Source organism: Nicotiana sylvestris, chromosome 11, assembly GCF_000393655.2.
Source record: "Nicotiana sylvestris chromosome 11, ASM39365v2, whole genome shotgun sequence".
NCBI lineage: Eukaryota > Viridiplantae > Streptophyta > Magnoliopsida > Solanales > Solanaceae > Nicotiana > Nicotiana sylvestris.
The window spans coordinates 68,881,881-68,895,439 of NC_091067.1; the positions used below are offsets into that span (position 1 = coordinate 68,881,881).

The 13,559-nt window shown below is 37.4% G+C and overlaps 1 protein-coding gene across 1 annotated transcript; it reads right to left on the minus strand.

Annotated features, from left to right (window-relative positions):
• Positions 1-362: 362 nt before the first annotated feature.
• On the minus strand, positions 363-1,192 carry LOC138882176 (uncharacterized mitochondrial protein AtMg00300-like). Its single transcript, XM_070162580.1, has 2 exons — positions 516-1,192; positions 363-436 (listed from the first exon to the last, which is right to left on the minus strand). The coding sequence occupies exons 1-2, from the start codon at positions 1,115-1,117 to the stop codon at positions 430-432; spliced, it is 609 nt and encodes a 202-aa protein (XP_070018681.1). The 5' UTR covers positions 1,118-1,192; the 3' UTR covers positions 363-429.
• Positions 1,193-13,559: the final 12,367 nt, after the last annotated feature.

A 13,559-nucleotide genomic window follows, 5' to 3' on the forward strand; every position in this document is an offset into this window, starting at 1 on the left:
GAATATGGCCTTCTTAGCCCTTGGTTCAAGCTTTCCTTCATTAACGTGATAATACGCTGGACACCCAAATACTCGTAAGTATGAATAGTTAGAGGGTTCACCTGACCATACCTCATTCGGAGTCTTAAAGTCAATTGTCGATGCTGGAGATCGATTGATAATATGAGCAACAGTGTAAACTGCTTCAACCCAAAATACTTTGGACATTTTGGCTTGTAGGAGCATACAACGAGCCTTTTCAAGAAGAGTTCTGTTCATTTTCTCGGCAACTCCATTCTGTTGTAGGATATGCCTGACAGTCCTATGTCTTGAGATCCCATGAACCTTGCAGAATTCATTAAACTCTTCATTGCAAAACTCCAAGCCATTGTCTGTGCGAAATACTTGATTTTCCGCTCCATTTGATTTTCAACCAAAATCTTCCACTCTTTAAATGCTTCAAAAACATCACTTTTGCCTTCAAAAAATGCACCCAAACCTTTCGTGAGAAATCATCAATAAAAGTGAGAAAATACCTCTTTCCGCCCTTCGATGGAAGTTTAGAGGGACCCCATAAATCTGAATGGATGTAGTCTAGCACTCCTCTTGTCTTGTGTTTGTCAGTGCTGAAGCTGACCTTCTTCTGCTTCCCTAGAACGCAGTGCTCACAGAAGTCAAGTGTGCTGATCTTCTCACCTTCCAAAAGGTTACGATTGCTCAACATCTCCGGTCCACGTGCGCTCATATGACCCAGTCTCATGTGCCATAGTCTTGCCTTGTCATCATTAGATAACTGCACTGTAGATGCATTTGCAGAGCCAAAAATGGTGCTTCCGGCCAATGTGTAAAGGCCGTTCTCCAGCTTGCCTTTCAGCATGGCTAAAGAACCTTTAGTCACCTTTATAGTTCCTGCTTCGCTCATGTACCTGTAGCCTTGTTCATCCAGTGTACTCAGGGAGATCAAATTCTTCTTCAGATCAGGAACATGACTGACTTGTGTAATAGTCCTCACGACACCATCATGGCAGCGAACCCGAACTGAGCCAATGCCAACTATTGCACAAGTTGCATTATTGCCCATTACTACGGTTCCTCCATTTTTCTCATAGCTGCTAAACCAGTCTTTTTGGAATGTCATATGTAGAGTACAAGCAGAGTCTAACACCTATTTGTTTCCATAACTACTATTATTATTACACGATGTTGTTAGTACATAATCATTATCAAAATCATGTACCTGTTTAACTGTAGATGCACTCGCCTTTTCCTTGGACTTTGACATTGGGCAATCTCGTTCAAAGTGCCCCTTCTTGCACAACCCCAACACTCCGTATTCTTCTTGTTCACACGAGACTTTGATCTGTGCTTTGATTTGCTCTTTCCCTGTTGGCTAGTTCGGCCTCTCACAAAGAGCCCACTTGCCTGGTCATCTCTATATCCTTCAATGTGCCTCCGCAAATCACTAAAGTTAAGTGTCTGCCGCACTTGCTCAAGCTTGATAGACTCCTTGCTATACATCATTGAATTCTCAATATCACGATATCCTGAAGTCAATGAAAATAGCAAAACACATGCAAGCGTCTCCTCCTCCTTTTTAATTCCTGCAATCTGTAAGTCCATGACAAGTTTATTGAACGCATCTAAATGATCTTGTAACGTAGTACCTAACCCATCTTAAATGTGTGAAGACGCCGTTGTAACATCCTTGTTGTCACTGATCGGTCTTGGTATAGCCCTTCTAGCTTTTCCCATAACTTTTTGGCCGTCTCTTCGGTACCCCTACTCACTTCACAAAGCACGTTAGGTGCAAGGGATAGTTGGATTGCACTCAATGCATCCCCTTCAATCTTCTCCTTGTCGGGAGCTGATATATCCTTAGGATACTTTCCATCAATAGCATGGATTGAACCTTCCCTCCGCAGTAACGCCATCATCTGGATCTTCTAGATATTGAAGTTGTTGCGTCCACTGAATCTATCAATTTCAAACATCATGGAACTCATCTTTGCTTGTTCTTTCTCCTTGGATCGTTAAAGAATCATGTTGCTCTGATACCAATTGTTAGCGAAAACGTAAAAGAAAGAACACAAGATTTAACGTGGTTCGGATCAAAATAATCATACGTCCACCAGAGAACAGTTGCCTTTTTATTATTAACAAAGGAAGGGGAGAGTTCCCAATTACACTTAAGAGAATTTCTCTCTTAACTATCTACTCACTACAATGTATTGTATTATTTTTGGGATGATTTCTACAAATGAAGGAGTGCATCTATTTAGAGAGGTAAAGACCTCCTCCAATGACATCAAACTACCTCCTCTTGATGTCATGGGTGACATCAAAGGAGAAAGCTTCCTCCTAACATCCACACCAACTCTTTCCACCAACTCTTCCAATTGACATGCCATTGTTGACTAAATATAAACCAACACTTTCACCACATTACATTGTGCAACTATACCATGAAATGAGTCAAACAGCAATAGTTGAAACAGAGATGCAAAGCCTAAAGAACAAAGTAAATTACAATGAATATGTTATATTTTGAGGTATATGATCTCACCAGAACAAAAATTCAGGCAGCCGGCGAACGAAAGGTCTAAATTCATCATTGTCTTTAGGTGGCAAAGAAGCACCTTCCGAAGCTTCCAGCTCAGGATCCACCTTTGGTGATAGAAACCCAATCAACAAATTCAAAATATAGGTTCCTACACCGTATGAGATGACGTAGAATCCACGACCATAGTAAACACGCAACATATATATTGATGCAGCTGTCAATGTTCCAAGCCACCTGCGGAAGGTATAAGGAGCAGACCTATCCAAATAGTAGCGAAATGTCCTAGAAACTTCATTTTTCCACTTTGCTAGTGGTGATAGAACTGCATCACCACCGTCAACTTCAACTCCCTCCATGAAGTCAACTCAGAGGCTTCTACAACGATACAACCTAAGCATATGAAAGTAGAACCAATACAGAAAGCATAACAAAACAAAAAGATAATTCATCTAAATATCTAATTCCTCTTACATCCTAATAGAACAAAGACTTCAAAAGAAGAAGCACGGACGAACTGGCCTGGTAGTTGCTGCCAAATACTCTAGGCAAGCTTCTCAGCATGCCAAAAGTAAAATTTAATTGGAAATGAACTTCCATAACAGATACACAGACGCATATACACACATATCACATATATGTTTGTACTATTACCAGTTAATTGAGGAGGATTGGGTTGTAGTCACTAGAAACTGGGAATAATAACTGAATTTCCCTCATACTCATTTTAATAAATCAATTCCAACAGCGCCTTTGCAGGATTGTTAATGCAGCCTAGCAGTTGCAATTTCACTTCCATCATATAAACGTAGTGTCCTTTTTCTTAATTTTATTTTTTGACACCAGTAACTCTACCAATCATGGCTTAGGCAGATAAAAACAAATCACTGAGTGTTTTTTGCCTCCGCTGGATTTTGAACCTGAAATTCCATGGTTGTCCTCCCACTTTATTGACCACTAGGCGACACTCTTGGTTACTGATATAGGCACAAAATTCTGATACAACCAAAGATCCGCCGTTCTTCTATCTTCACCTCTCCATGAGCCACCCCACCCAGAAAAACAGAAATAGCTTTTGTTTGCTAGATTGATTAATGACCAACTAAACTAAGATATTAATAGCCTATGAATTTCAAGTGCTCAACACTACAACGTGGATAAGAATAAATAAACAGTATCGAAAATGTTCAATTAGTTCAGCAATTACCGAATTACGCAGCAATAGATTAAGGAAACGCCAATCAAGAACTAAAGACTGAAAAGGAAGGTTCATATCCATGAAATTATTAATTAGAAATAGAGTTACCCTTAATACGAAAGACTGTTAAGATGGAGACTTTTGGAGCAATCACTGATTCAATAGAGGAGTAGAGTTGGAAGCAATCTGTGAGAATTACAGATTTGAGCTTAAATTCCGATTTTCTGATCTCCGAGAAAATTTATGAGTTATGAACGAATAACGATCGGAATGTTGAGCGCGTGCAGTTGAAACCGCCTTGCGGAAATGGGAACCGGACTTTAATAGCGTGTTTGGTAAAAAGTAATTTGTTTGATTAATTAATTTTAATTTGAGTAACAATAGTATCAAGTTTTAAAAAGTATTTCAAAAGTACTTTTCGAAAAGGGAAAATGGCTATTTTTGTCATTGTGTTTTTACCTAATTGCGCTTTTAGTCCTTGTGATACTTGACTCAATATATTTAACCTTCAATTAATTAAAGCGAATGAAATTAGTCTTTTTACTAACGGAACTTAATGCTGCAAACAAAAGTTTTGCTAATACCAAGGATAATTTGGGTATCATATGCTTCTCCATAAATGAATTCTCTTACCTTCATTAAAGCTTTCACGTGATATGGTAAAGCAAAATGAAGTGCATTTTTCAATGAAACTAGAAAAAGATCTTAACCCTCTCTCCTTCTACACATCTCTCTCTCCGAATCAAATGCAGATCCCAAACAAATTTGATGAAATTGCAAGAGAAAATTATTGAATGAGAGTGAATTTTGCTTTCGATTTAGTCAAATTTCGAGTTCTCTTAAAATTTTCCAGTTCGAGCTAGGGTCCTGTTTCTCCATCCTTTTTCGAGCATTCATTACAGGTTTTGGTCCAGCTTTATAACTACGTAATATTGTTTGGTACATTGCCATAAAAACTAGTAGACTTAAGGACGTTAATATTGCCTTAGTTGGCAAGATTACCGCAAACTTCTAGATTCATAACAAAATAAACATAGCTAATAGGGGTGTCAATGGATAATTCGAAAACCGACTAAACCGACCAAATCGTACCGCACCAAATTGATTTTTAGGTTTCTTTTTAAGAAATCGTAGGTTTTTATATAAATATATAACCGTACCGATAATTAGGGTAGGTTTTTTATTTTAGAAAAATAAATCGAAAAAATACCGAATCGTACCGAATAAATTTTACATGTAAAAAATATATTTATTTAGTAAGTTTAAAAATAATAATGCATTAACTTTTCTTTGAGCCTTGGAATTATGAAAACTATTACAAGCCAACAAGTAATTAAACTCAAAATACTAATTCCTAAAACCTATTATGCTACTTCTACTTAAACTAAGTTATTTCAAGTATCTTTATTAGCAAGACACAAAGTATTCTAGCGATTATGAGTAGCAAACTACAATGTATTGAATATGTTTCCTTTCATATAGTTTAGATTTATCTTTTTGAATATTTAATCTTCTATAGACTTTATTCTTGAGTCCCAGCTTGGTATATCTTTCAACTCGTGTGATTAATATTTTCTTTGCCTTTGTTTGATTTCTTTTACGCTGTTGTAGAATAGTTGATGGATCTATACTCTAGCCATCTTTTTTTTAATTCATCACCCTTTAAACAGTTAAAATGTCTAGAGAGTTTTGCTAAGTCCTATAAAAGAACGTATGTTATTGCAATTCTACTTCTACTGGTGAATTTTACATGATATTAAAAAAAATACCGAAAATTAACCGAACCGTACCGATACCGAAGAGAAACCGACATGATTGGGACGGTTTCGAAAAGTCTAATTTTGGTTATACATAATAGAATAACCGAAAAATTGATATAGTACAAATTTTATAAAATAACCGGCCGAACCGAACCATTGACACCCCTATAGCCAACCCTATCTGCTTCTAGCTTATTTATAATATAAGAAAGTGGCCTATCCAGTAGTAGATGTTCTTTTGGATTGTTGAGAGCTTCCTTTGCCAGCTTATGGGTTACTTGATTCCCATCTCTGAAGTTATGTTGGATTGTTGGGTGCTTCAATTGGTGCATTAACCACCTGCAAGAAGAAACAGTCATATAGTGAGATTCACATCCCTGATGCAAAGCTTTGATTACCTCCGTTGAATCTATTTCTATAACCAGTGGAGTAAGCCCTTTGGACATGCGATGTTAAGACCCTCCTTGAGTGTTTCTAACTCTGATTGGAGTGGGGATAAGACTGGACATCGATGTTGAAAACCCATTATCCAATAGTCGCTGCTATCTCGGAAGATTCCTCCCAACCCTGCTAATTGTCTTTTTTACAAAAGGCACCATCAATGTTGAGCTTGAGAAAACCTTTGTGAGGTTTATGCCATGCAACGTTGATTGCATGGATGTGAACAATCTATCTTTCCCTTTGAGTGAGAAACTTATATTGAATCGCTAATTTAATTGAACTTCTAAGAGAGAATTTAAGGGAGGTGTTTTCTATATTATTAATTATTCCGGTTAATCCAAATATTCCAAATGACAAAAGGAAATAATTCTATCCATAAAAAAAAGGTGATAAGTTGTGAGAATTAAGGTCTCTTATATTTCTGAGCCATTGGTGTGAGTTTCTATGATGGGAGGTATTATAACCACATAGTTCCCAGGTTTCATGAATAGCTTACAATCAATAAAAATGTGCTCAATTGATTCATTATCGATTTTACAGACATGACAAATGGGATCTATATTAATACCAATGTATTGAAAGTAGGAACGTGTAGGAAGTTTATTATGGAGACATTTTCACAAGAAAAATTTAATCTTATTAGAGCAATGAAGATTCCATATCCAATTAAAATCAGGGTAGTTTGGATCTCTTGGTATAATTAGCTTGTAGCAAGTTTTTGACGTAAAATTCTCATCGCCTGTTAGAGCCCACGAAGGGGTGTCTTTGTTACAATACTTGGGATAAATAGATAAAAGGCTATTTGTTAAAGATTGAGGTAGGTCAAAAGATATTTTTTTGCAGATTCCATGTGTTGTTAACCCAAATGTCCCTAACAGTGAGGTTGTTGACTTGATTCGTAACTGGCCCTTCAATGGCTTGTCTAAGTTTTAGAGAATTTGGAATCCAATTGGATTTACATATGTTCATGTCTGAAAGATTGTTGGGGATCCAATATATTCCTTTGTTACAAATTTCCCAACCCTTCTCAATGCTTTTCCAAATGAATGATGTGCTTTTAAGATTTTTATTAGAGCCGTAAATGGAAGATAGGATTTTGAGGGAGAATGAGTGTTGTGAATTAGCCTCCAAGAAAGGTTTGCTAAATTAACAAGGTTTTTATCTATATCAGGATGAATGCCTAGGTCGCCACTACTTTTCTCACTAGTAATGGTTTTCCAATTAATGAGATAAAGTCTCTTTTTGGTATTGGTTGTGCCCCAGATAAAATTTCTTTGAATCTTATCTATATGCTTGAGAATTTTAATGGAGAGGAAGTTGTATTGCATAATATGATTGGACATATTATTTAAAATAAAATTTGCTAGAGTAGTTCTACCCGCTATGTTGAGGAAGTTTGATTTCCATGATGCTAATCTCCTAGCCATGTTATCAAGAATAAATTGGTAGTCAGATGATTTAGGCTTTGTATTGGTGATTGGGAATCCCATATATTTCCCAAAGTTTTTGCTGATTTTAATGCCAAAGAATTTGGCTAGATATTTGGAAGTGGTAGTGGGACAGTTTTGGGAAACCATAATTTTTTATTTTGAGTTATTAATTTTTGCCCCGATAATGAGCAGAAATTATTAAGGCATGAAAGGATTGTAGTAGGGGAGTTTTTATCGAAGTTACACATTAAAGTAAGATCATTCGCATAGAATAAATGGGATAGTGGACAATTATTTTCCCCCATCCTAACGGGAGTCCAAGATTTAATGTCTACATAATGGGATATTTGGGTGGATAGAATATCCATACAGAAAATGAATATATAGGGTTACAAGGGATCACCTTGTCTAATACATCTACTAGGGTTGAAAAAATTATTTCTATTGCCATTTACTAGTATTGAAATTCAGCTAGTGCTAATGCAATTCATTACGCGTTTGGAGATCTTTGGAGGAAATTTGAAGTGACAAAGGGTTCTATAAATGAAAGACCATTCAAAACAATAAAAAGCTTTTTCAAGATCGATTTTTAAAATCATGTTAACTTTTGTACTATGTTGTTTGTGCATTTTCAAAATAATTTTCTGAATGATAATAACATTATCACTAGCTCTTCTGCCCTTTAAGAAGCTAGCTTGGTGAGGACTGATAATGCTAGCTAGGTGGGGTTTTAATCTGTTTGCAATCATCTCGGTAACCACTTTACAGATGTTATTGCATAACCCAATTGGCTGGAATTTTTTTAGCATTGCGTATTTTTGGTATAAGACAAAGGTAGGTATCATTGATGCCTATGGGGAGAGTGCTTGATTCAAAACATTGAGACAAAGGTTGGTCACAGAGGGTTTAATAATGTCCTAGTATTACTGGAAGAAAAAAATGAATAAACCTGTGATGACCCAAAAATGTCATCTCTTATTTTAGAAGTTAAATCAGTGTTCCGAGGCCTTAAAAACCTCCTTTTGTCTCACCTCAATTTGCGTGCATATCCCGGACGCATCTCCAGAAAGCTTTTATGTGAACTTTAAGAGAAATATTGAATTTAGCCTTTAAAATTGATTAAAGTTGAGTTAGGTCAATATTTTTGATAAATGGATCCGGACCCGTAATTTGACGGTCCCGTAGGGTCCGTAGTAAAATATGAGACTTGGGTTGAGGTCCTTAGCCCGAGAAAAGAATTTTTAAAGAAAATTATTTGCTAAAAAATATAAAGACTTTTGGAAATGAAATGGTATATGTTCTTGGTGGTATCGGGCCCGTATTTTGGTTTTAGAGCTCGATGCAGGTTTAAAATAACATTTAAGTTGAATCTGTGAAATTTGGTAAGAATCGGAGTTGATTTGATATAAATCAGACCTTAGGTTGAGAAAATGGAAAATTTGAACAATCTTATGAATTTCATGAATTTGAAGTTAAATTCGTAGTTGTTGATGTTATTTTGATGATTTGATCGCATGAGCAAGTCTGTATGATGTTTTTAGACTTGCATGCATGTTTTGTTTATAGCCCCGAGAGTTCAGGTGAGTTTTGGATAGGTCACAGAGTGAGTTTTGACTTAGAAAATTTCTGATTTGCATCTGGTATTTGTTGCAGGCTCTGATCTCGCAATTGCGAGGTCAGGCTTCATAATTGCGAGCCTGTCAGGTTTGGTAATTGCGAGGGAGCTGATCGCAATTGCGATAAATGCCCTGGTCAGCCTTGCTCGCATTTGCAAGCTTTTTCTTCGCAAATGTGAAGGTCTCAGTAGTGGCAAATGCGACCTAACTGTCGAAGTTAGGATTTCGAATTTTGGGGATTTGGATCTCAAATTGAGGTCTGATTTCAAAACTAATTACATATTTGAGTTCGTTGGTGAATGGGTGGCCGATTTTGGTTCGAACTTCGAGTTTTGACCAAGCGGGTCCCGGGTTGATTTTTGACTTTTTGAAAAAAATATTGAGAAATCTATTTTCATGCATTAGAATTGGTTTATTTAGCATTTATCGATGTTATTAAGTAAATTATGACTAGATACAAGCGGATTGGAAGTGGAACCGAGAGGTAAAGCGGTTATTGAGGCTTGATTTTGTCCGTGAAATTGAGGTAAGTGTTGGGTCTAACCTTAGCTTGAGGGAATAGGAGTTGTGGTCTTATTTGTTACATGTTAATGTTGAGCAATAGGTGTGGTGACGAGTATCTATACGTTGGTATCAAGTGATACGCTCAAATTACACTTTAATTAAATAGTGTAAGGCAGTCGATGTCAAATATAATAACCCAACAAGGTTGGGGTCGAATCCCATAGGGAATAGGCGTGAAAGGTTACTCAAGTAGAGTGTTACTTGACTTAAGTCGTAATTATATTTGGTTAATTGTAACAAGAGTATGATATGATTTTTGTTTGAAGAAATAACTAATTGTAATATTGAGAATGTAAATAATTTGATTAAGGAAACCAAGGTTGTGTCCCCTTCAATGAAGTGTAATGCCATCGGTGTTAATATGATATATTTCTAATGGAAGGTTCTTTAGATATGCAAGTGATTTCTAACTGACTACCCAATATTTTCCAATAGTTGGGTAGTATTTCCTCTTTATGATTTTTCCAAATATAAAAGAGTTGCAATGAAAAACAATCAATATATGCCAAATAAAACCCACTTATTCCTAAGCTATTCTATTAAACAAGGTTTAAAGCCTTGAGTCTTTGATATTTACTTCTATCAAATCCTAACTCACTTCTTCAAGTAAAGAAAGAACTTAATGACACTTGTTAATGTTTGCAACCACCAACAATAAATGAAGAATGAGAAATAAATATATATCAACCAACTATTATACATATATTCAATGTTAAACACCCATTTAGGGTCCACAACTTTAGTATTTAAAGTTAGCTACACATACTAAAATACAAAAGGATGAGAATATTTAATGCCATAAAGCTCACAAAGTGCAAGATTCTTCCTTCAAAAGCTTCCAAAAGAGAGGAGTAATAAAGCCTTGGAATGTAGCTAAAAAACCAGAATAGATGGCCCCCAAAATTCCAATAAATCTATTTATAGTGGGTCGAAGTCGGTACAAAAATCGAACAAAAATACCCTTTCCGGTCAATTATGCGACCGCATATCTGTCGCATAACAGACATGCGGTCCGCATTCTCGTCATGGCTATTGCATCTTCAAACCCTAGTTCCCAGGCCTTCCTTGCATTCACATTCTGCGGTCCGCATTGTAAATATGTGATCGCATTTTCCATCTTCAGCAATTTTCACAACAAGTTTGCGGTCCATTATATGGCCCACAAACCTGTTATGCGATCGCATATTGGACCACATTTCTTGCACTGGACTTTGGCCAACAAACTGTTGGGGTTTGCGATTCCGTTGAGCATTATGCAACACGCATGTTGGATTTGCGGTCCGCATTTCCACATTTGCGACGCATTTTGCTCTTTTCTTGTCTTTTTGTGGCTTTTTGATTTCATTTCCATGCTCTCAGGTCCTTAAACCTCATGCACTACAAAAATACTAAAATTACATAAGTATAAAAGATTATTGCATTTAAAACAAGCTAAAATCTAAGCAATTTGTATTAAATGTGCCGAAATTCTTCGGCATATCAACACCCCCAACTTAAATTCTTGCTTGTCCTCAAGCAATTAAAACGACACTATCCTATTATAGACTCCATCTAAACGATATGAAACAATAGTGACCGCCGATGGCGTTAGTTGTCAGTACTACAAACATGCATTTTCGATTGTTTACCCTTCCTGAACCATCAGTAGTTACAAAGAAACTAATCAACTTGTGAAACTTTGAGCCTCGACCAATTTGACAAAATGTTACCCTCAGCTGAGTGCACTTGCACTTGACTCAAAAACTCAACTTCTATCCCACCTCACAATTCATGTGCCCTCACTAGAAAGAAAGTCTTAAACTCACAATATTTACAATGACAACAAAAAGGGACGAGTTCACAAATACACTCACTCTCAAAAAGAGTTTCAAGTGTTACAACATACCACACCATAGGCTTGCCCTTATTTTAATTCATCGCTTTATTCTAAGAACGTTTGGTTAGAGATCCCATAAGGACTTTTTAAGCTTGTAATATAGGTTTAGGGAAGGGTCGGATAAGCATTTGGGCACAAGTGACTACACCCTCCTTGAACACTACTCACATATTTCTTTCTTGTTGCTCTTTGCTTCTTTTCAACCCATATAGCCCTCATTAGCTTCTACTTTTCCAATATTGAGCCACCTTAACTACCTCTTTAATTCTCTTCAAGACTCCATATGTATATATACTTATAACTCCTTTTTTTGCGCTTTTAGAGCTTGAGTAGTTTCACACCTTGAGGTACACTTTCCTACACTCACTGCACAACCTTGCCAATTTTCGGCTTGACACCACACCCCCAACTTAGGCTTTTAGCCTCATTCTCAATGTTCAAGGAGGGACGGGTTCAAAAGACGGAATTATTTTACAAAAAGAGAAAGGTTTGTAATGAGGTAGCCAAAGAAAAAGTTAAAGGTTCAAGTGGGGTGACTAGTGATACTATCTGTACAATGGGTGGCTTGAAAGGCTAACTGGTTTTCCAAATTCACAAAGACGGCCTAAGGTCATTTCTCCAACCAAATGTAATTATTATAAGCATCGAAAAACCAACCAGGCAAGTTCTAGATGGCAGAAGTAAACACAAGAATTATTTATACAAAGACTCACACACATGGAACACGAACTGTTTGGCTCAACATAGTTCTTAGCCCTCAAGTCAACACTTGGAAACTCAAAGCTTTCATCATATTTACAAGTATAACTCTAGGTAGACATAAAGTCAAAGAGCGAGCCTCAAGTTCACACAGTTGATCTCTTTTTATATATATATATATTAATGGAAGGGTATAGGCTATATACAGGCACACATACTTGAAACTAGACAATTACACCAAACCAGTCAAAATGTTTCATTCTACCGCCTTGGTTCTACTATTACACCCTTGGAAAAGAACCCGGCAAAGAAAAACCAAGGGTAATTCATTACTAATTACTAAAGATGAACATACAACTATCGCTTTTGTTTTTATTTTTGTTTTTGTTTTTATATACAAGGATAACTTATGTACTAAAACCACAAAACACCAATATATACAGAATCACAAAACACAAATATATACAGAAGTTTGCTTATATAACACAAAAGCATAAACATGTACAACAGTTGGATTCACAAAAAATTATACAAGGCTATCCCACCCCAACTAAAAAGCATGCATTATCCCCAATGCATAAGAATGTAAAACAGAGTTTAGGGGCTCCCTGAGGCGCACTAAACGCTATGGGAGTCGGAAGCCGACTGACTGATGGTGGGGTCACCCTCTGATGCTGAAGCTGGGACCGATAAGATCGCGGCCTGATGAGTGACCTCCACTGATGGAGGAGGGATCTCTGGCTGGCCCAATACTGGAGCTGGGGCCTATGAGCTACTAGCCTCGCCCGCTGATGGCTGAGTGGTCGGTGGATCTGCAGGGGCGACCATGTCTGCTAGCGAATATGCTATAGCCTTCTGAATGGCTGCTTGTTCTTCATCCTCAATTGTAGGGACAACAACCTGCTTACCCTTCTCCTGAGGGCCTTCATCCTCCTCGGACCATGAATCCTCCTTAGTCTCTCCTTCGTCTGCCTCCCCACCTTCGGATTCCGCAGAGTGTCCGGGATCCTCCTCAGAAGGAATGTCAATATGTGCATGGGGAGCTGGAGGCTGGGAAGCCCCGGTAGTCTGAGGTGCAGTGTCTGTCATTAGTGTAGAGAAGTCAAGATCCAATCCAGGTACTATTGTGTCTGCTCCCTGCTTACCTTCCTTGGGCAGGAAGGATGATAGATCGAACTCCAGAGTCTGCATTTTGTGGAGTTCAGTCTTCATAGTGGCAACTTCCTCCTGGATCTTTGGCAAGTCACTAACCTCACCCCGCTCTATCTTCTCAACCCGTACCTCAAGCTGCGCCAAGCGATCCCATAAGATGTTTGTTGATGTTGGAGTGCCGTCACTGAGGACTGGATAGGGGTCAATGCTTGCTTTATGAGGACGGGGAGGTTCTTCAGAAGCTGTTCTATCTTAGCATTGGCATGTTGCGCTAAAAAACCAAGTCT

Excerpts from the sequence above, each read along its gene's own strand:
- LOC138882176 (XM_070162580.1), bottom strand. The coding sequence starts at position 1,117 with ATGACATTCCAAAAAGACTGGTTTAGCAGCTATGAGAAAAATGGAGGA.